This window comes from Bison bison, unplaced genomic scaffold, assembly GCF_000754665.1.
Source record: "Bison bison bison isolate TAMUID 2011002044 unplaced genomic scaffold, Bison_UMD1.0 scf7180017864236, whole genome shotgun sequence".
In the NCBI taxonomy this organism is placed as follows: domain Eukaryota; kingdom Metazoa; phylum Chordata; class Mammalia; order Artiodactyla; family Bovidae; genus Bison; species Bison bison.
Genome location: NW_011494808.1, coordinates 7,505,386 through 7,526,237, shown reverse-complemented (window position 1 = coordinate 7,526,237; position 20,852 = coordinate 7,505,386). Strand labels below are relative to the sequence as shown.

The window sequence follows — 20,852 nt, the reverse complement described above, 5'->3', positions numbered from 1 at the left end:
AAGAAGAGGTGGCAAGAATACACAGAAGAACTGTACAAAAAAAATCTTCATGACCCAGATAACCACAATGGTGTGGTCACTCAGCTAGAGCCAGACATCCTGGAATGTGAAGTCAAGTGGCCTTAGGAAGCATAACTACAAACAAAGCTAGTGGAGGTGATGGAATTCCAGCTGAGCTATTTCAAGTCCTAAAAGATGGTGCTGTTAAAGTGCTGTACTCAATATGCCACCAAATTTGGAAAACTCAGCAGTGGCCACAGGACTGGAAAAGATCAGTTTTCATTCTAGTCCCAAAGAAAGGCGATGCCAAAGAATGCTCAAACTACCACACAAATGCACTCATCTCACACACTAGTAAAGTAATTCTCAAAATTCTTTAAGTCAGGCTTCAGCAATATGTGAACCGAGAACTTCCAGATGTTCAAGCTGGATTTAGAAAAGGCAGAAGAACCAGGGATCAAATTGCCAAAATCCGCTGGATCACAGAAAAAGCAAGAGAGGTCTAGAAAAACATCTGCTTCATTGACTATGCTAAATTAAAGCCTTTGACTGTGTGGATCACAACAAACTGTGGAAAATTCTGAAAGAGATGGGAATACCAGACCACCTTACCTGCCTCCTGTGAAACCTGTATGCAGGTCAGGAAGCAAGTTAAAACTGGACATGGAACAACGGACTGTTTCCAAATTGGGAAAGGAGTACATCAAGGCTGTATACTGTCACCCTGCTTGTTTAACTTACATGCAGAGTACATCATGAGAAACGCTGGCCTGGAAGAAGCATAAGCTGGAATCAACATTGCAGGGAGAAATATCAATAAGCTCAGATATGCAGATGACACCACCCTTATGGCAGAAAATGAAGAGGAACTGAAGAGCCTCTTGATGAAGATGAAAGAGGAGAGTGAAAAAACTGGCTTAAAACTCAGCATTCAAAAAACTAAGATCATGGCATCCAGTCTCATCACTACCTTGCAAATAGATGGTGAAACAATGGAAATAGTGACAGACTTTATTTTTTTGGGACTCCAAAATCACTGCAGATGGTGACTGCAGCCATGAAATTAAAAGACACTTGCTCCTTGGAAGAAAAGCTATGAGCAATAGACATTATATTAAAAAGCAGAGACATTACTTTGCCAACAAAGGTCCATCTAGTCAAAGCTATGGTGTTTCCGGTAGTCATGTATGGATGTGAGTTGGGCCATAAAGAAAGCTGAGCACCAAAGAACTGATGCTTTTGAACTGTGGTGTTGGAGAAGACTGTTGAGAGTCCCTGGACTGCAAGGAGATCAAACCGGTCAATCCTGAAGGAAATAATTCCCGAATACTCATTGGAGGGACTGATGTTGAAGCTGAAACTCCAATACTTTGGCCACCTTGTGTGAAGAACTGATTCATTTGAAAAGATCCTGATGCTGGGAAAGATTGAAGGCAGGAGGAAAAGGGGATGACAGAGGATGAGATGGTTCGATGGCATCACCCACTCAATGGACATGAGTTTGCGCAAGCTCTGGGAGTTAGTGAAGGACAGGGAAAGTGGAGGTACTGCAGTCCATGGGCTCAAAAGTGTTGGACACAACTGAGCAACTGAAGTGAACTGAAAAGAAATTACTCTTCAGTGTTGCAACACCAATGATGATTTTGCAGTAGACACAACCTAATGAGACCGTGGCCGGTCTTCAGAGGGCATGTGTTTTTTTCGGGTAGAGCAGAGGAGCCTCTTGGGAAGGGGAATGGAAAACATTTCCAGAGCAGGGTTTCCTTTGCTCTTTTGTCATCAACTAAGTCCATGATGGTCTTATTGGGGCAAGTTGTAAGAATGACGTGGCTCTTGGGGCCCTGTGTGCTTTGACACTTGTCAACTGCAGGATGTTGGAGGAGTTGCTTAGTCACGCTGAGCCTCCATTTCCCTGTTGTCAGATGAGGGTGTGAACACCTACCTTTTGGGTTTATTTGGAGGATTAACAGTAATATAGAGGGTCTGGTACGACTCCTGCTTTTGATTAGGTTTCCTTACCTGGTGGGCTGTTGCTGTATACTCCGTGCAGCAGTGGAAAACTCTGGAAGGCAGCACCAACACCCAGCCCACCCTCTGGGATGACTGCTGGGCTTCTGGAGTGGAGAGTAAATGACAAGTGCTATTTTTGTCAGTGCTGGAGAAAATGAAGATGAATTTCCTGAAATGTGCAATTGGATTTTCATTAGCAGCTCATGTATGAATGAATGATCCTTGGTTTGGGGTTCTTCGTCTTTTGAAATAATTCATTGTTACAAAGATTTTATTTGGCTTTGACTTTGAATAATGGAAAGAAATCCTAAAAGCTCTCTTCAAGGCTAATGATACCCCTACAGAAAATTCTAAAATCCTTAAAATTCAAATAAACTTTCATATCTACAACAAAAAGACTAAAGCATCTTTCTAGGATTCATAGTAAAATTGAGGGGTGTGTTTAATGTTTATATATCTGTTGGGATTTAAGGGCATAAGGATTTTCAAATTTGCTAACTTGAAGATGCTCTACTCTGTATGCATCTCCCTCTCTCGTTGAAATTAGTACCAAAAAAGTCAAAGATGATTATCCTAAAAAAGAAGAGTGTTCATTGCAAATCATCTGACTCCACTTTTCATATGTATTGATTCTAAAAATGTTTGCACCAAAGTGAAGTTTTGTACAGAAAAAAATACCAAATTTCTATTGACTTCTACAAAATTTTTAGCCAGATATTTATATGGAAAAAAATTTGGCCTTGAAATGAGTCGCCTGTAAGAAAAGCTAATATTGTATAATTAAGTCAATAGTCTGCTTAGTTTTTTTCAGCTATGCTATGTAACTGTAGATAAGTGGACAATTTGCATGACAAGTTTATATGAAATTAAGAACCCCTACACGTCCAAAGGCTTCTCAGCTGGTGCAGTGGTAAAGAATCTGCTTGCCAATGCAGAAGACACAGGTTTGGTCTCTGAGTTGGGAAGACCCCCTGGAGAAGGAAATGGCAACCCCTCTCCTCCCCGTCCCCCTCAGTATTCTTGCCTGGGAAATCCCATGGACAGAGGAGTCTGGTGAGCTACAGTCCATGGGGTCCCAAAAGAGTTGGACATGACTTAGTGACTAAACAACAGCACATTCAAAGTCACGGTACAGTGAAACACAGGTTTGTTTGTGGAACTTTGTCATTCTCTTTGGAACTTGGCCAATCAGTGGAACTTGTTGGCTGGAGGATCCCCTGTATCAGACCATTGCTGACCCTCTAAGTCCTGTTTACCTGCCCAGGGCCCAGGGCCATTTGTTTCACCTCACCTGCCACCTGGTCTGTCACCCAGTCTAGATGGACTGTGCCCAGCTGTGGTGAGTGGAGAGAACTTTCTCCATTTGGGAGGTTGCTTTTGCTCCTGGAGCATGAGGCACCACTGGAGCTGCTCCATGGCCAGGCATGTCCAGCCGAGCAGAGGGGAGTTCAGTCCTTTGAACAGAGAGTGGGAGATGACAGCAGGCAGGTAACTGATTCCCTCAGGCCCATGGGAGCCGTCTGGGGAGGCAGCGATCTGCCTGGCCCCTTAGAAGATGGTCTTGCATGACTGAGTAGTCAGTTGCACTCAGGGTGGCCAGCTCTTGTGTTTAGTCTCTTTCCTTCCTTAATTTCCCCTCCATTACCGCTTCCTTTGGAGCTATTATCTCTAATAAAACTGTGGCAAATAAACTCTGCTTTCTGGGGAACCAAGGCTAAGACAACTTGCTTCTCATTTTGAGACAGCTTTCAGGTAATACCATTTTACTGATAGAGACTTCATTTCTGACCTCACTTTATGCTATGTAAATGGAGTCTGTCTTTGAGAAGTATAACGTAAAACATTTATCACTTACAGATCCTTAGATATCTGGAAAACTCTCCATTTCAGTAGTTCTACTGAGTTTTGCTTCAGTTTGAACAACATTTAATGTGTCAGAATTTGTGTACATGAACTTAATGACAATTCCACTTATTTACAGAGCTACCATGCCTGAGTACCTAAATAGGAAACCAGGATGAACTGTCATCTCAAGAAGGGAAAGCAAACCAACTTTGGCCTTTGGCTTCTCTTCATTTTAGATTATTATCAATAGAACTGTGCGGGTTTGTGCCATGACAGCAGCTCCATTACTCAGGTCAAGCTGTTAGCTACTACATCAGTTTTGCATAGAACTGTGCGGGTTTGTGCCATGACGGCAGCTCCATTACTCAGGTCAAGCTGTTAGCTACTACATCAGTTTTGCATAGAACTGTGCGGGTTTGTGCCATGACGGCAGCTCCATTACTCAGGTCAAGCTGTTAGCTACTACATCAGTTTTGCATCAGCTTTGCCTGTGTAATGGGCTTAAGAATAGTACCTAGCTGGAATGTATGTGTAAACAATTCTCCAAAAGAGAATGAATAAAGTAATTTCTTGGGGGGAGGAAATATGTTCATTAGGGTAGAAAGAGACAGATATAAAATTTATGCACAGTCCTTTGAACAGAGAGTGGGGAGACTCTCAGAATGGTACTCTGAACTGATCTAGTCCGGGGAAATGATAAATGCTAGCCACATCTTGGCCTCTTTCATGAGCTAGGTAGGATATAATCAAACACTTTCATTGGAGTGTTTATCTGGCTCATGTCCTGGCCGAATGGTGTTGAGCTTCCTCTCTGTTCAGGAGACTTGTCGCTGTACCAAAAATGGATGTGCTTTCAGACTTAATGATTGGTGTGGACATTTCTTCTTTTTTTTTACTTGCTCACTGTTCCTCCCATTTCTTATAGTAGCAAGACAGACTTTTCTTTGGGGAACCATTCCTAACTCAACTCTGTCTAGTTTAGATGGGGCTGGTTGTCCTTCTTTTCCTCCATCCAGTTCCAGGATTTCAGAGGATTCAGCTAATTAGCATATCTGTGCTCCTCAGCCACACGACTGGCTCAGGAATGGGCACATGACTCCATCTGGACCAATGAGGAGTAGGTTCAGGATTTTTACTGGAACTGTTGGGGAAAAGAAACTCTCTTCCCACTGGTTTGGAGCTAGAAGACTCATCCTGGAGCTACTGGTGGCCATCATTGGACAAAAGACTATGTGAACATGAAGTCCATGTGAAGGGAATTTGTACAGACAGAAATCTGCCCAGAGAGATGAAAAAAGGCACACCCTGAGGTACTGAGTACCCAGATCCAGCCACACCTGAAGCCATGGCACTCTTGAATTTTTCAGATATTATGGACAATAAATTCCCATTAGGCTTTTTTTTTTTTTTTGCCACCCATCACAGCATGAGTCCTAACATGTGAGCCATATATTGATAGCTGGTATTAGTATAATTTCATTAATATTAATAATGTTCTTGGACATTTTGAGATAAAAAGATGAATGCAGTCTTTTAGCTGCAAAAACTTCCCTCTTCCCTCCTCACCCCATCTCTGTGGCCCCTTCCAAAGCGAGTACCTTCCTATCCCCCCCTCATGCCCTCCTCTCAAGAAAACTTGCTTATTTTAGTAGATGTTTATGAAACAAATGTCATTACATCTCTGATTTCCTTCTTTTGGAAGCAGCAAGATGAGACAAGCAGGTAACCCTGTGCCTAAGTAGAAAATAATAATATTTAAAGAAAGAGGCAGAAAAGTATATCCGTTATAAGCTTTTCTTTTTTGTTTCTTTTTTAGAATTGTAGCTTATCAGTTTATCTATGCCTGCTATAGTCATAATTACAATTTAATATCTGCATACAAAAGCTATGTAAAAATCCATTTTTCCCAAATATACAAATTTTCTTTTTGGATAGTTTAAAACATTTTGATCACAGATTTCAATAGAATTTTAGGCTGAAAAAAATATTACCAATCTAGCAATATCACTTAACACCATTTGCAAAACACAAATCTCCCGATGACTGTAAATCTTTCCCTGTTCTGTTGTCCTTTTCTGATTCTCAGGGCATGAAAACATCATGGGGGAATAAAGGTGTTTTCTCCAAAGAAAGCTTTCATAACTAATTTGGCTCTAAAATCAAATGAAAAATGCCAAATAGGAAGAACCAAAAGAGGGGAGTGGCATAATGTCTGCTCGTTCATGCCCTGCTAGCGTCTGTGTCAGCAAGTTGCCTGTCTCCTAAGGGTCTTCTTCTGTCGTGCGTTGTGCTCTGGAACGTCCTGTCTGCATCCTGAGGAGGACAGATTTATATCTGATTGTCTTGTGCATAAGGTGGGTCAGCTTTAACTGTGCAACAGAAAGCCACAAACAGCATTTTACCTGCACGATATTGCTCCTGAAGGCGGCATTAATGAATGTAGAAACACGCTAGAAATGCACACATTTTGCATTTGCAAACATTTGTACAGCACAGTACAAATTCTGTGATAAGGCCAAACCTTTTTTCCCCTAGTCTGTTTTTGTGTCTGTGTGTGTGTGTGTTTAAAGTTTTTTTTTTTTTTTTTTTTAAAGATTAAAGTGTTTCAATTGTAAAAAATACACACCGGGCAAATCCTTACCTGGATAATAAATATCTACATCACAGTACAATAAAATTTCTCCTCTATAAAATTTAAATACGGATTATAGTCTATCGCTATCAAAAGAAACACTATGCTAATATTTCCTTATTATTAAAATAACAGGAAAAATGACGAGCTTATTTTGGAACCTGACACGGTAGCCATCGGAAAGGGCAAAGGGATTCAAACGTCTGTTAAGCACTCTCCTTCTGAAGAGGAATGGTGGCCTGGTGGTGATTCATCTCAACTCAGTTTGTGAAAAAGGTTTAGCCTTACAAATGCTGGCTACGTTTCAAAAACCATAAGACCAGTTTCATATTTTATGACTCATGCAGCCAAAGGTCAACATGACAAGAACGGGTTAGAGTTCCGTAGAATAAAAATGTATCACGGACAGTGACATGCTTCGAGGGCGTCTGCAGTTCACGGAGGCTGCGTCCGCAGGGGCCGAGCGCGGAGGCGCGGGGCGGGCCGCGCTGGCCATGCTGTGGGCGGAAGAGGCGGCTCTCGGGCTGAGGCAGCAACACGGCGCGGGTATCCTTGAGGACCGAGGCTCACGGACGAGGAAAGCTCAGAGGCGGCACGTGGTGTTTGGAGCAGAATCATAAAGAAGAAAAGATTTTTACTTTTTTCACTATTTCTACCAACACGGCACATCTAATTGAAGAGTGAAGTACACTTGAGGGCTACACACACGCACACGCACACGCACACACACACTGGACACCACTCACCCCCCAAATATAAGTGATTTATAAATAGATATCCCAGTTGTAGGGCGTGTTCTCCTCTTCTGGGACGTCTCCCCACTGGGCAAGGTTTCAGGCAGTCCACATTTGATTTGAAAGTCTGGACGACGTAAGAAAAATGTAAAAAAAAAAAAAAAGAAAATCCAGAGCAAGTCCCTTCTAATCGAGTTTTATGGGATGGAGTCTTGAGATGCAGTAAGTACCTCAGTCAATTACAGAAGGAATGAGTCACCTTGACCACCGGGGTTGTGAGTCCTTCAGTCTTGACAGCCTTTCCTTCAACCGGAAGTCCTCGAGGCTTAGTCTACTCAGCAGGAAGTAGTCAGCCTTCGGCAAGATTTTGAGATCCGCAGTTTGCCTGCTTAAGGCTACCATGTAAGAGGCCAAGGATCAAACACACATTTAGTCGGGGCTGGCTGGGTTGCTGTAGATCTGCTGAACCATTTGGCCAGTGGTCAATCATGTTAATCCCTAAGGCGTTCCCATGCGGCTTTAGATCAGGCTCTGCACTTGCACTGAATCTGGGGCTGTCTGATGCCCTGGGGAATCTCAACACGTTGAGGAGACTTTCCTGGGGAGCCTACTGCCTGAGGAGTCTGTGAGATTCCAGGACCTGCCTGCTCGCCTTCCCTTCCAAAGGAAAACCTGCCCCACCCGGAAAAGCGTCTCAGAGTTACCCTGGAGCAGAGAAGGTGATTAAACGCTTTGTTTCAAAGAGCAGTTATCCAAAGAGAGTCAACAGAGGAAGCTGAGATGGTAACAAAGTGAGGACCAGAGGAAACTGGCTAGAGGCTACCTGGAGAAAACAAAACCAAAAAACTGTCTGTAGGACACGGAAGCCTGGCGTGCTGCAGTCCATGGGGGTCGCAGAGAGTCCGACAGGACTGAGCGACTGAACTGAACTGAGGGAAGTCAAAGCAGGTAATCTGCCCATGAACTTCATGTTGATAATTTTATTCTCTTCACCTATTTCCTTTCTCTGGGTAGTAAGTTCTAGTGCACCGCTCTTGGTTTCTTTCCCTGGAAGCCTGTGTAATTGCTTTAGCACATCAAACACGTAATTTTTCTCCCGGATTATTTCTGGTCACTCTCAGGATTTTTAATGCACTCCTCTCCTTCTCCCAAATCTACCCTGCCTTTCTCTAAATAACTGATATGTCGTATGTCAACTTTCTATTTTGAATCAACACCAAATATATTTTCCTTAGCTGTCAGGAGAGTCATCATTTCTAATAAAGTTAGAAATTAGAATGTGAAAGAAACCATCAAAAGAACTTGATTCCCTCACCCCCTAAATTAGTACAGTGTTAAGGACAGGAAGGATTTTTGAGTTCATGACTCAAGGTCACAAATCTACCACTCGAGAGCACAAACTAGAACTCAGGCACCCCAACTTCTGGGCCAGTTAAAAAAGAATGAATCTACATGGTTTTTAGGCAAGTTTCACTGATATGGCTTATTTTCCCAAACACTTCCAGGATAAGGCAGTACAAGGCAGGCAGAGAAATAGTTTATGTCTACCATGACAGTGAAGAGTGGGATACATTCAGTTTCATGGGTATATTCTGTGCCCGTCTTCTGACACTGAAGCAACCAGGGGCATCATATGATTTCTGGGCACACAGTACTCCAGTGTCGGTCACTGGGGAGGTGGGCTGGGCAGGGAAGGTGAGTGAGGGTTTGTGTGCGTGGTCTGCAGCTGTTTTCTGCTGAGTATCTGTCAGGGCGATGCTATCAGAAGGACAGAGAGAGTCAGTGGCTGGAGCAGGCTTTGTTTGGTGGTAGTCAAGCCTCAGAGCCAGAGGGAAAGGAGATTAGGAAACACTTGTGAGTAGAGTAAAGAGCCCGAGGATCCAAGAGCAGAAGGGGGGAACCTCAGCATCAGGGCGTGAGGAGGCTCTGAGGCCCTGCATTTCCTTCAACATAGAATGTGACATCACTAGTCTCTCCCCAGAACAAGACTCAAACATTTCAGCTTGTTACCGCTCCTTGACTGGAAGGTCAACCCACAGGGAAATCTGTTGTCGGCTCAGCAGAGACGGAATCAGGTTGAATGACTTGAGGACTTTGAGAGTTGAAGGGTCTGATGTCACTGAACAGTGACATCACTCTGTAAGTAGGTTTGATTTTTGTGGGAGTTTCCTTTGAGCAGTAAGAAGCCTTCTTGCTATGAAGTGACACTATGTGAATTTTTGGAAACCACTGAGTCACTGATATCTGTGAAGATTTTGAATTTCTTTGGGCTCACTTAAGGAAATTGTTTTCCTTGTTGGCCTCAATCAGTCACACACCTGCACATCTTTGAGTCACACCCTTGTATAACTCAAATTAAATCACAGGATTATGAAAATTACAGTGAAAGGACAGCTAATTTGGGGGAAACACATATCCTTATACATTCCAGGTTAGGCTGCTAGGAGAGAACAGAGTGCTGAAAACAGTATGTTCTTGAATAGATAACAATTTGTTCAGAACTTTCTCTAGGAAGCTGAAAGCCACATCTCATCAAAGGCTGTCTCTGCTGTGCTAATTCGAGCCCTGCAAAAACCAGGATTGGCTCAAGATGACCACATTGTCTTGGTTTTAAGTCTTCTTTAGTTTCCTGCTGTGCCATTTTGCTTGCTCGAGTCACTGACCAGGGACAGATGGGAGCTGGTGACGGCTTGGTGCTGGTGAATTAATGATTGTCCCCACCTCACCTCCACAACTGTAAAACCTCCAAAGCATATTCACATCAAAGGACTGGAGAACAAAATGCAATAGTTAGCAAGTACCCGCATTCGAGGGGCAATTTCATCCATGTCTATGCCAAGGACTACCTCCCTTTACCCCAAAACAATCCCTCCCAACACAAAGAAATAAAGGAACAAACAAAAAAGAGCTAGGCAATGGAATGAAATGACACCCAGTAGTGCTGTTGGAATTATGAGAATGAGTCAGTCGGTCTAATCCTCAAACACTTCCAAGAACAACGGGGGAAAGAGTTCCGTGGGGCATTCCACCTTCATGTGCAGGAAGCGGCTGGCATGGCAGGCTCCGATCATCCGCAGGTCTGTCACCTTCATCAGGAGTTTTGGCCAAAAGTGAGTCACGTGGTGTTTTCGGTAATTGATATAGTGTTCAAAGGCCAGCAGGAAACTATCTTGGTATTTTTCTATTCTCTCAACGCAGGCAAGCCCTGGGCGATCTGAGGGAGAAGAAAGAAGGATGTTAATTTGCAGGCAGAAATGAGAAGGCTTGCCTGGTCCACTTCAAGTCCTTTAGTGTGAAGTGGGTCAATCTGGGGACTTTTGACTCCTAGGAATGGGCACGGATGCAGTATGAACTCTGGGGCATCAGGGACCAAGATGCCAGCGAGTGGAGTAACTTACATGAAGGGTGTCAAGGCTTTGTTCAGATAAATGTCTCTGGCTTACACAAATCACCTCCTTGGGTGTGAAGGGTGATGCCTCCCTCCTAGGGTACAGAAGGAGAAACCTCACCTAGAGAACTGAAATACTCTGCATAATGAGGAGGGATTCTGACAAGCATGGGACTTACAGAGAAAAGAGAGATGTGAAAAGAGATTGGGAGGAAATCAGGCAGCCTGGATGCAAAGGAAGACTGTCCGATGGGAAGAGACTCTGGTGAAGACAAAGCAGCACAATATCTAATTTTAATTGTTCATTTGGCTTCGGTGAACCACTCCTTCCCTTCCCTTATTTTGATTGCTTCTGTAGAAGCCCTGTGTTGGTGGTGTCTTGGGAAGTTATAATGAAAAGGGGATGTGAACGACACTAGCATCATCCTGTGTGGAGAAGAGAAGAGTCACGGTGGGAAGATGGAGCTGGAGGAGATTATGATCATGTACAGCCCAGAAAAATCTTCCCAAATTTTGGAAAACCACTGGTCTTCCCACAATATATAGGAGACTCAAGGCAGTTTAAAAAAAACTGATAAAAGGATGTCAAGAGAAGGCCGGATGATTGGGGAACATCTAGGCTGTGAGGACTTGGGTTGCAAAAGTGGATACAGAGGGACTGTATCTCAACATGGTAAAAGCTATATATGACAAGTCCACAGCTGAGAGCATACTAAGTGGTGAAAAGCTGAAGACATTTTTTAAGACAGAGAACAAGACAAGGATGCCTACTCTTGTGGCTTTTACTCAGCATAGCATTATAAGTCCTATGCAGAGCAATTAGGCAAGAAAAAGAAAGAAAAGGCATCCAAGTTGGAAAGGAAAAGTAAAAACTGTCACTATTTGCTGATAACATTCCCAGTTGCATCAAAAAGAATAAAATACCTAGGGACTAATTCAACTAAAGACGTGAAAGACTTACACTGAAAAATAAGACGCTGATGAAGGAAACTGAGGAAAACACAGTAAGTGGAAAGATATCCCGTGCTCATGGATTGGAAGAATTAATATTGTTATAATGTTCATACTACTCAAAGCCATCTGTGGATTCAGTGCAATCCCTATCAAAGTTTCAATGGCATTTTTCACAGAACTAGAATAAACAATGATAGAGTTTGTATTTTCAGCCATAAAAGACCCTGAATAGCCAAAGGAATCTTGAGAAAAGAAAACGGGGCTGGAGGCGTCACGTTCTCTGATTTAAAACTACATTACAAAGTTACAGCAACCAAAACAGTATTGTATTGGCATAAAAACAGGTATGTAGATGAATGGAAATGCAAATCAAAACAATTAGATATCACCTCACACCTGTCAGAATGGCTATCATCAAAAAGAAAAGAAGTAACAAGAAAACCCTTGAGCACTATTTTTGGGAATGTAAGTTGATACAGCCACTGTGGAAAACAGTATAGAGATTCCTTAAAAAATTAAAATAGAACTACCACATGACCCAACAATCCCACTTCTGGGTATTCATCTGAAGAAAACAAAACCACTACATCAAAAACATATCTTCACCCCCCTGTTCTCTGCAGCATTCTTATAATAGTTAAGGTATGGAAACAAGCTAAGTGTCCACTGATGGATGAATGGATAAAGAAGCTGTCACACCCCCCCCCACACACACACACACTTTCTGGCATGCTGCTTAGTTACAAAGAATGAAATCTTGCCATTTGCAACAACATGGATGGACCTTGAGGGCACTATGCTAAGTGAATAAGTCAGAGAAAGATGAATACTGTATAATCTCACTTATAGGTAGAATCTCAAAAACAAACAAAATCCCAGCGACCTCATATGCATAGCAGATTGGTGGTTGACAGAGGCTGGGAGTCTGGGTGGGTGAAATGGGTGAAGGGGGTCAAAGGATACAGACTTCGAGTTATAAAACCAGTAAGTCATGCAGACGTAGTGAACAGCATAGTGACTAGCTAATAATACTGTATTACATATTTGAAAGTTGCTAAGACAGTAAATCTTAAAAGTCCTAATCACAAGAAAAAATTGTGCAGCTGTATATGGGGAGATATGTTAGCTAATACTGATGATCATTTCAAAATAATATACAAATATCCAATCATTATGTTGTACACCTGAAATTAATGCAATGTTATGTAAGTTATACCTAAAAACAAACAAACAAACAAAAAACCCACGAAATCTGTAAACCTGAATGAATTCCTCATACAACTCTGGGGAGCCCTACTACCTCCCTGCCCAGTTCTCCTGTTTGTGGCTTTGATCAAATAAATATATTCATGCTTCAAGTGTCTAGTTATTGAAATATCTGTATCAGTAAAACTCTAAATAGAGTTCTGCTTAATTTGAAAGAAACAATCAGGGTTAATGTCTCAGCCCACCATTCTGAGCTTAGACAAAATAATCCGGCTTTTGGCATCCCCCATCCAGCTCAGATTGCAATTTTTGCATTTTAATTTTGTGATTTCCTTCATAGTTGATGCTGCTGCTCTGTGGCTCGCCCCATCTTCTCTCTCTCTGAATGTGCTAGATAAATTCTCCACAGGATCGTTTAACTTTTGATCCAAACAGAAAGTCAACATATTACTCTGCACTTACTCAGTTTATTTATTTTACAGGACACTGAAGACCAGAGACACTGGAAGCTTTGCTCAGGGTCACACAGGGAGTCCTTAGATAAATTACATGTTTTATTATTATTTTTTAAGGATACGTGGGTTCCCCTGGTGGCTCAGAGGGTAAAGCGTCTGCCTGCAATGCAGAAAACCTGGGTTCGATCCCTGGGTCGGGAAGATCCCCTGGAGAAGGAAATGGCAACCCACTCCAGTACTCTTGCCTGGAAAATCCCATGGACAGAGAAGCCTGGTAGACTACTGTCTATGGGATTGCAAAGAGTCGGACACGACTGAGTGAGTGCTTGCTTGCTTGCCTTGAGAGTCCCTTGGACGACAGGAGATCAAACCAGTCCATCCTAAAGGAAATCAGTCCTGAATATTTATTGGAACCACTGATGCTGAAGCTGAAATTCCAATATTTTGGCCACCTGATGCAAAGAACTGACGCATTGGAAAAGACCCTGATGCTGGAAAAGATTGAAGGCAGGATAAGAACGGGAGAACAGAGGATGAGATGGTTGGATGGCATCACCGACTCGATGGACATGAGTTTGAGCAAGCTCCAGGAGTTGGCAATAGACAGGGTGGCCTGGCGTGCTGCAGTCCATGGGGTCACAAGTGACTGAAATGATAGTGAAGTGTACTGGCAGGGAGCACCCCGACCTTGACCTGGCTGTCTGCTGGAGGCTGCCTCGCTTCCTCCTTCTTGGAAGCGGCTTCCTGTCCTGTGAGCAAGTCCGCTCCCAAGAGAAGCCGGAGTATCACAGAACACAAGGCCGTCACCGGGTGGACGTGGAATTCTCAGGATCCTACAAGGGCAGTCATGGGCTCCCGACAGGAGGGGACTGCACACGGTGTAGGCATCGGGAGGGCAGGACGGGGAAGGCCGCGCTAGACAGAGCCTGCCCACCACACCAGAGGCGGGTCTGGGGGACCCCACCGCTGTGGGTGCAGTGCAGAGCATGCGGACCCAGAAGAGCCTACTGCCCCGAGGCGGGCCAGGAGTGTCTGTGGAAGGGAGCCGCTTCACCGAGCCTTGGGAGAGGAGCTCCGGGGGTTCCTGTCAAGACCTGAGGAGCCGGCAGACACCGCTTCTCAGCTCCCCGGCAGTCCGCAAAGCCCCGCCCGCCGCTGGAGGATTCCGGGACGCGATCCGACGGGGACCGGAAACCTACAGCCCGCCGCCGGAAGGCAGCGGGATGCGAACCGGAAGCTGGGGACCGGAAGCTTCCCCAGGCGCTCTGAACGCGCGCCAGGGCCGGTCTGGACACACTCACCTGAAGACATCAGCAGGACGGCCTGAAGGAGAGCGACCTCAGTGTCGTCCAGGTTAAAAGAGGACAGCGACATCCCCAGGTCGAAGATGGCGTCGGACACTACCCCGAGGCCCCCGTTTTTCAGCTGGCCGCGCGTCACCGCCATCTCCCCGTTCAGGGTCAAAGTCTCACTCTCCGGGTCGTAGCGCACGGCCGCACGGAGGGACATGATCTCCATGCAGCAGCCTTTAAGGAGGATGATCTGGTCTTCACATGGCAGCTAGAAAGAAGCAGCCCACGTCAGCACAGAGCGAGGGCACAGACGTCTGCTAGGACCCGCCTGCAGGACCCCAGGGGCGACGGGAGCAGCCCCTGCCCTGTCTGCTCGCGGCTGCAGACTCCCACAACCACTCCCCATACTCTAAGCCTGGGCTTCCCAGGGCACTCATGGTAAAAAGTCTGCCTGCCAAAGCAGGAGATTTGGGTTCGGTCCCTGGGTCAGGAAGATCCTTTGGAGAAGGGCATGGCAACCCAGTCCAGTATTCTTGCCTGAAGAATCCCTGTGGACAGAAGAGCCCGGCCGTCTAGTCCATGGGGTCACAGAGAGTTGGCGCAGAGTTGGACACAACTGGAGCGACTGAGCACCCACACTGTTCATCATCTTCACCAGTTTTTTTTTTTTGGCTGCACCGCATGGCATGTGGGATCTTAGGTCCCTGACCTGGGATTGAACTGGCACCCCCTGCATTGAAAGTGCAACCAACCCAGAACCCAGGTCTCCCACGCTGCAGGCAGATGCCTTACTGTCTGAGCCACCAGGGAAGCCCAAGAATACTGGAGTAGCCACCAACTGAGACCTTCCTAAATGTACCACTGTTTTGGTCTGGTAGCTCTAAGAGCCGACCCCACTGTTTAGCTGGCAACTGTGCCGCTCTGTTTTTTGAAGAAAGTTTGCTCCTTGAATCTCTTAAAAGGTAGAAGACTAGAAGGTCTGTTACAGACACATGTGACCTTTGAGGCCCAGAGATGTCACAACTTTGCTCAGAGTCACCCAGTGGATCAGAGGCAGAGGTGAGCCCAGAATCCGGACCTCCTGGCTCCTAGGGTTATTATGTTCTCAGAGTCTCCAGCATCAGAATTACTGCACACACTGGATCTCTTTGTCAGTGTTGTAATCTCATTTTAAACTCATTTGGGTGTCCTGTTAAGATTTGTGATAACGTGATAACATTATTGTCACCCTGCTTATTTAACTTAGATGCAGAGTACATCATGCGAAATGCCAGACTGGATGAAGCACAAGCTGGAATCAAGATTGCTGGGAGAAATATCAATAACCTCAGATATGCAGATAATACCACCCTCATGGCAGAAAGTGAAGAAGAACTAAAGAGCCTCTTGATGAAAGTGAAAGAAGAGAGTGAAAAAGTTGGCTTAAAACTCAACTTTCAGAAAACTAAGATCACGGCATCCAGCCCCATCACTTCATGGCAAATAGATGGGGAAACAATGGAAACAGTGACAGACTATTTTTTGGGGCTCCCAAATCACTGCAGATGGTGACTGCAGCCATGAAATTAAAAGATGCTTGCTCCTTGGAAGAAAAGCTATGAGCAACCTAGACATTATATTAAAAAGCAGAGACATTACTTTGTCGACAAAGGTCCATATAGTCAAAGCTATGTTTTTTTCCAGTAGTCATGTATGGATGTGAGAGTTGGACCATAAAGAAAGCTGAGCACCGAAGAATTGATGCTGTGGACTGTGGTGTTGGAGAAGACTCTTGAGAGTCCCTTGGACTGCCAGGAGATCAAACCAGTCCATCTTAAAGGAAATCAGTCCTGAATATTCATTGGAAGGACTGATGCTGAAGCTGAAACTCCAATACTTTGGCCACCTGATGTGAAGAACTAACTCATTTGAAAAGACCCTGATGCTGGGAAACATTGAAGGCAGGAGAAGGGGATGGCAGAGGATGAGCTGGTTGGATGGCATCACGGACTCGATGGACATGAGTTTGGGCAAGCTCCAGGAGTTGGTGATGGACAGGGAAGCCTGGCATGCTGCAGTCCATGGGGTCACAAAGATTTGGACACAACTGAGCAACTGAACTGAACTGATAACATTAATAATAAACTTAAAAACTCTGTGAAGAGAAATACCAAAAAATTAGAGTTTGATTTTTTGGAGGGGGAGAATGTTTAATTAAATGCCATTATCAAAGTAGGTTGAAACACTATTAGTTAATGGGTGTTTTTGATGAATTGGGCTAAGATTGACATGCATCACCTTGTTTAATGTTTGCGACGATGCAGTGAGGTAAATATTCTAATTCCAATTTTATTGACAGGTGTGGAAATCCAGGCTCTGAGAGGTTGAGAGACATGCTAGGGGGTCCCTGAGTGGGTGAGGTGAGAGTTGGAAGCCAGCTCTGGAGAGCTCCCTCTCTGAAGGGATTTGGGTGTAAGCTTCCGTAAAGAATGAATATGAAACGACACATAGTTTCTCTCTTTATTAAAGCAGGTTCCAATTCTATTTTGAGAAATGATCTTGGCAACACAACTACTTCAGTTCAGGTGACTACATATGACAAAGCAGTATTTGGAATTACCTTTAAAATACAGAGTATTTCATATATATATATATATATATATATTTTTTTTTTTACTAACTCAGCCTACCTGCCTTACTGTTTAATTTCAAATTGCTCTGCTTTTTCTCTATAATAAAAGGCATTTTGTGTTTGGTTCTAGAATCCATTCATGTGAATTCTCCCCTCTACTCATTAAGCAAAATGACTATGATTTGCTTTTATTTAGTTTCTGATTTGTACTCCTCAATTACATCTTGGATTCCTGGGCTCAGGGCCTCGTGGGGAACAGGAGACAGGAACTTGGCTGGCGCCTCCACAGGCAATCGGAAAGCTGGCTGGAGTGGTTGAGCGCTGGCTTCACTGCCTAGGGCAGAGGTCCTGTCTGCAGCCCGCTCACCGACACCTACGGCTTGATGAACACACATCGCAGCCCCGCCTCTGAGGGTCTGTATGTGCCCAAGTTCCCAGGTGATGCCCCTGCACCTGGTTCAGAGACCCGCTCTTGAGAACCATGGACATAGAGTGGCAAAGAGAAATGACTAGTCTGATAAAACCATTGATTTTAGTTGTTTTTAGAGTATATAGACTTGGGCAGGCCCCATCTTTATAGCCAAGTCTGATGATAGATGAAGTAGAAGTTTTCTCTTGAAAAGTTCCTATTTGTGAGTTCACATGTAAGTAAAAGCAGAGTAAAGATTTGTCAAGGGTCTCCAGCGGTTTAAAAACTAGGCCAGATGCCTGTTCTTTAAAGAGGGGTTTACGGTGAGGTTTGTTTCCACATGTGGGCAGACAGTCTCTAAGTCACCCAAGAACCCTCCACTGTGGGGAGGCCCCAGGGGGCCCACCCGGGGGAGAGGTGGGGGCGCCCACAGACTGGCAGGAGTGCCCATGCCCTGTGCTCAAGAAACGGTTCTGACGTGCTCTTGGCAGCTCTGCCAGCAGCCATTTCAGAGCTTTCGAAACCCTTGGTTGGTGGCCTGGCATGGGTCTCAGCAGAAAGTTATCCTGAGTTCGATTTGAACAGCAGCTGCATCAAACTGCCTCTGGCAGAAACTTCCGGTTCTGGGGCCCACCTGGGATCTGGAGCCCACTCCACAGGTAGCTCACGGCCTGCGCCCTTCACAGCCCTCTTTGGGGTTCCAGAGTGTCAAAAGGGACTTCACTGGTGGTTCAGTGGTTAAGACTCTGCACTTCCAATACAGAGGGCTTGGGTTTGATCCCTGGTGGGGAACTAAGATCCCACATGCCACACAGCACCACCAAAAGATTAAAAAAAAAAAGATAGTGTCAAAGGGTAAAGGCCCTCAGGAGGCCACAAACACCAGAAACATATGTACTGCTGCTGTCAAAATGGTCTCCCCTCACTTTTTTTCAATTTGGAGACTACAAAATATCAAGCTTGAAAGAGAGGTGGAATCACGACTTTGAAGCAGGCTTAAACTCCCGAGGGAAGCTTGACGGGAGAAGCGTGCCACACTCGGGCCTGGAAAGTTCCAGGCTGAGCTCTCACCCTTGCCAAGGACACAGAGCACGGTGTGTTTGTTGCTGGTGGCAATGGCTTCTTTTCCTTCATTCACTACATAGCTCTCAGTGGCTGGTGGCTTTAAGCTTTACATTTTCTGGAAAACTTTTTTGGTAGGTATTCCAAGGGGAACACAGGACTGATGGGCTAGCTTGCCTTGTAGGAGTAGCCAACTCCAGTTTTTTCTCAGACGCCAAGGACTGAGGAAAGAGGACACAGCCCAGAGACAGAGGACTAAGAGAGGTTTGGGAAAACAGATTCAACCCAGCACCAAAATCAAGAGCTGACACCGGGAGTGAGAGGAAAGGCGTCCTTGGTACAGACGGGACTGTAGACACACTTTCTAGAGGGCAATTTGGCAACGCATGGAAAGTCCTCAGATGAGCAGCTTAGGTCCTTAAATTCCACTTCTGGGATTTGCACCAGGAAACAGGCTGTTCTGTGAACAGGGCTTAGGCACCAGAACGCTCGTTGCAGAATATTTATATTATTAAAAATCAGATATCCCGTAAAGGCAGATAACCTAAATTATGGGAGATCTGTTCTTTAAAATGGGCCTTCCCAGGTGGCTCAGTGGTAAAGAACCCACCTGCCAATGCAGGAGACGCAAGAGACACGGGTTTAATCTCTGGGTCTGGAAGATCCCCTGGAGGAGGAAATGGCAACCCACTGCAGTATTCTTGCCTGGAGAATCCCAGGTGGGATCTTAGTTCCCTGACCTGGGCTCAAACCTATGCCCCCTGCAGGGGACGTGCCGAATCTCACCACTGGACTGCCAGGGACACCCCTCACCTCACCCCACCCCATTTCACTTATTCTTGAGGATGAAGAAACCACCACAAAGCCAGCCTGCTGGGATATAAAGTGGAAATAATACAGACAGAGACTCAAAGAACAGTGGCCCCATGCCACACAGGTAGACTTCATCTCTTTGATCTTAATTTTCCCCATCTGTAAAGTGGGCTTAACAAAAGCTATCCTGCCAATCTGTTAGAGACTGGATTTCATGAGGTGGGCTTGAGCACAGCAACCAGGACATCACAATGCCAACTGAGAGGAGGTGAGACTGTCTGGTTCTCCTGGGCCTGGAGTCAGGCAGTGGGGAGGCCCCTTATCAGCCTCACATGGATAAGCTGATGGATGATGACCAACAGAGGAGGCGGGGAAACAGGCGGGACAGTGGCTTGTCATTTCGTGCTGCTGTGGTTTTCATATGACTTTTTATAAGTCCCAACTGATTACAATTAAATTACACATAATACTCAGGAACTCAATGGAACTAATCATGAATACGAACAAAGAAGGAAAAGCAATCTCCTCACCTCACAAAACATAGGCAACTTTTTGGCAAAATCCACCACTCTGGTAATTGCTGGTGTGATGATTTTTGTAAAATGGCTGAAGGCTTCTAAGTCGACCTTTCCACCTTCTGGGGCGTTTACTATCGGTGCCTGTCCGATGTCTTCGGGCTGAGGAGGAGAGACAAGGAGGATTTAAATGAAGACACCGAACAGGTCATTGATCACGGTTCTCCCGCGGCAGGAAATCTCTCCTGAACTGACATATACTGTACGGTTTCCACGTCATTCCGTGAGAGACCGTACAGTTTCCAAGACCTTGAGTTCTCTGAGCAAAGATATATGTTCTTGGTCGTCGCTTTCAAAGGCCCCCAGTGATCACGGTCACAGGGCTGTTGCTGTGGAAAGACACTGAGAGAAAGAAGGAGGAGGAGAAACAAGAATCTTGCTCTGTTTCTGAGTGCATGAAGGGGACCTACATCTGTGGCTCTGGGTGCCGTGTTCAGAGCAGGGCACACTCTGTGGGTGTCCTCCTGTGGGCGGTGGGAGGGGAGGGGGAGCCCCGCACACAGGACCCAAGGATTCACTCTTGCTTGCGATGCCTTTTGCTTGGGTCCCAGTCTGCCCTCCAGAGGCCAGCCCGAAGCTAGCTCCTCAGCTTGGACCGCAACAGGCTGTGGCCTCTCCTTGTATCTCCTGTGCTCACTGGTGCTCCCTGCCAGCAACAGTCCTCCCCGCTGCCCTTTCTGGTCTTTGCCATGGTAATGACTGCCTTGGGTGGTCCTCACCCAGTCCCTGATGGACAGGTGAGCGAAGGAGTGCCCAGGGAGGTTCAGGACCGTTCCGAGGCCAGGACTGGTCCCTGCTCTTCCAGGAGGCCGTGCCTGGGGTCAGAGGAGCCGACACTGCCTGACGGTGGCGTCCTTTGCCCAGAG

The 20,852-nt window shown here is 45.3% G+C and overlaps 1 protein-coding gene across 8 annotated transcripts in view; it reads right to left on the bottom strand.

Annotated features, from left to right (window-relative positions):
* Positions 1-5,635: 5,635 nt before the first annotated feature.
* THRB (thyroid hormone receptor, beta) overlaps positions 5,636-20,852 on the bottom strand; it is a 438,543-nt gene continuing 423,326 nt past the window's right edge. For all 8 annotated transcript variants that reach the window (XM_010846432.1, XM_010846430.1, XM_010846425.1 and 5 more), the window contains 3 exons: positions 19,942-20,088; positions 14,526-14,784; positions 5,636-10,435 (listed from right to left, as the gene is read on the bottom strand). In XM_010846432.1, coding sequence (XP_010844734.1) covers positions 10,194-10,435; positions 14,526-14,784; positions 19,942-20,088 — 648 coding nt within the window. In that variant the 3' untranslated portion in view covers positions 5,636-10,193. The remainder of the gene's footprint in view (positions 10,436-14,525; positions 14,785-19,941; positions 20,089-20,852) is intronic.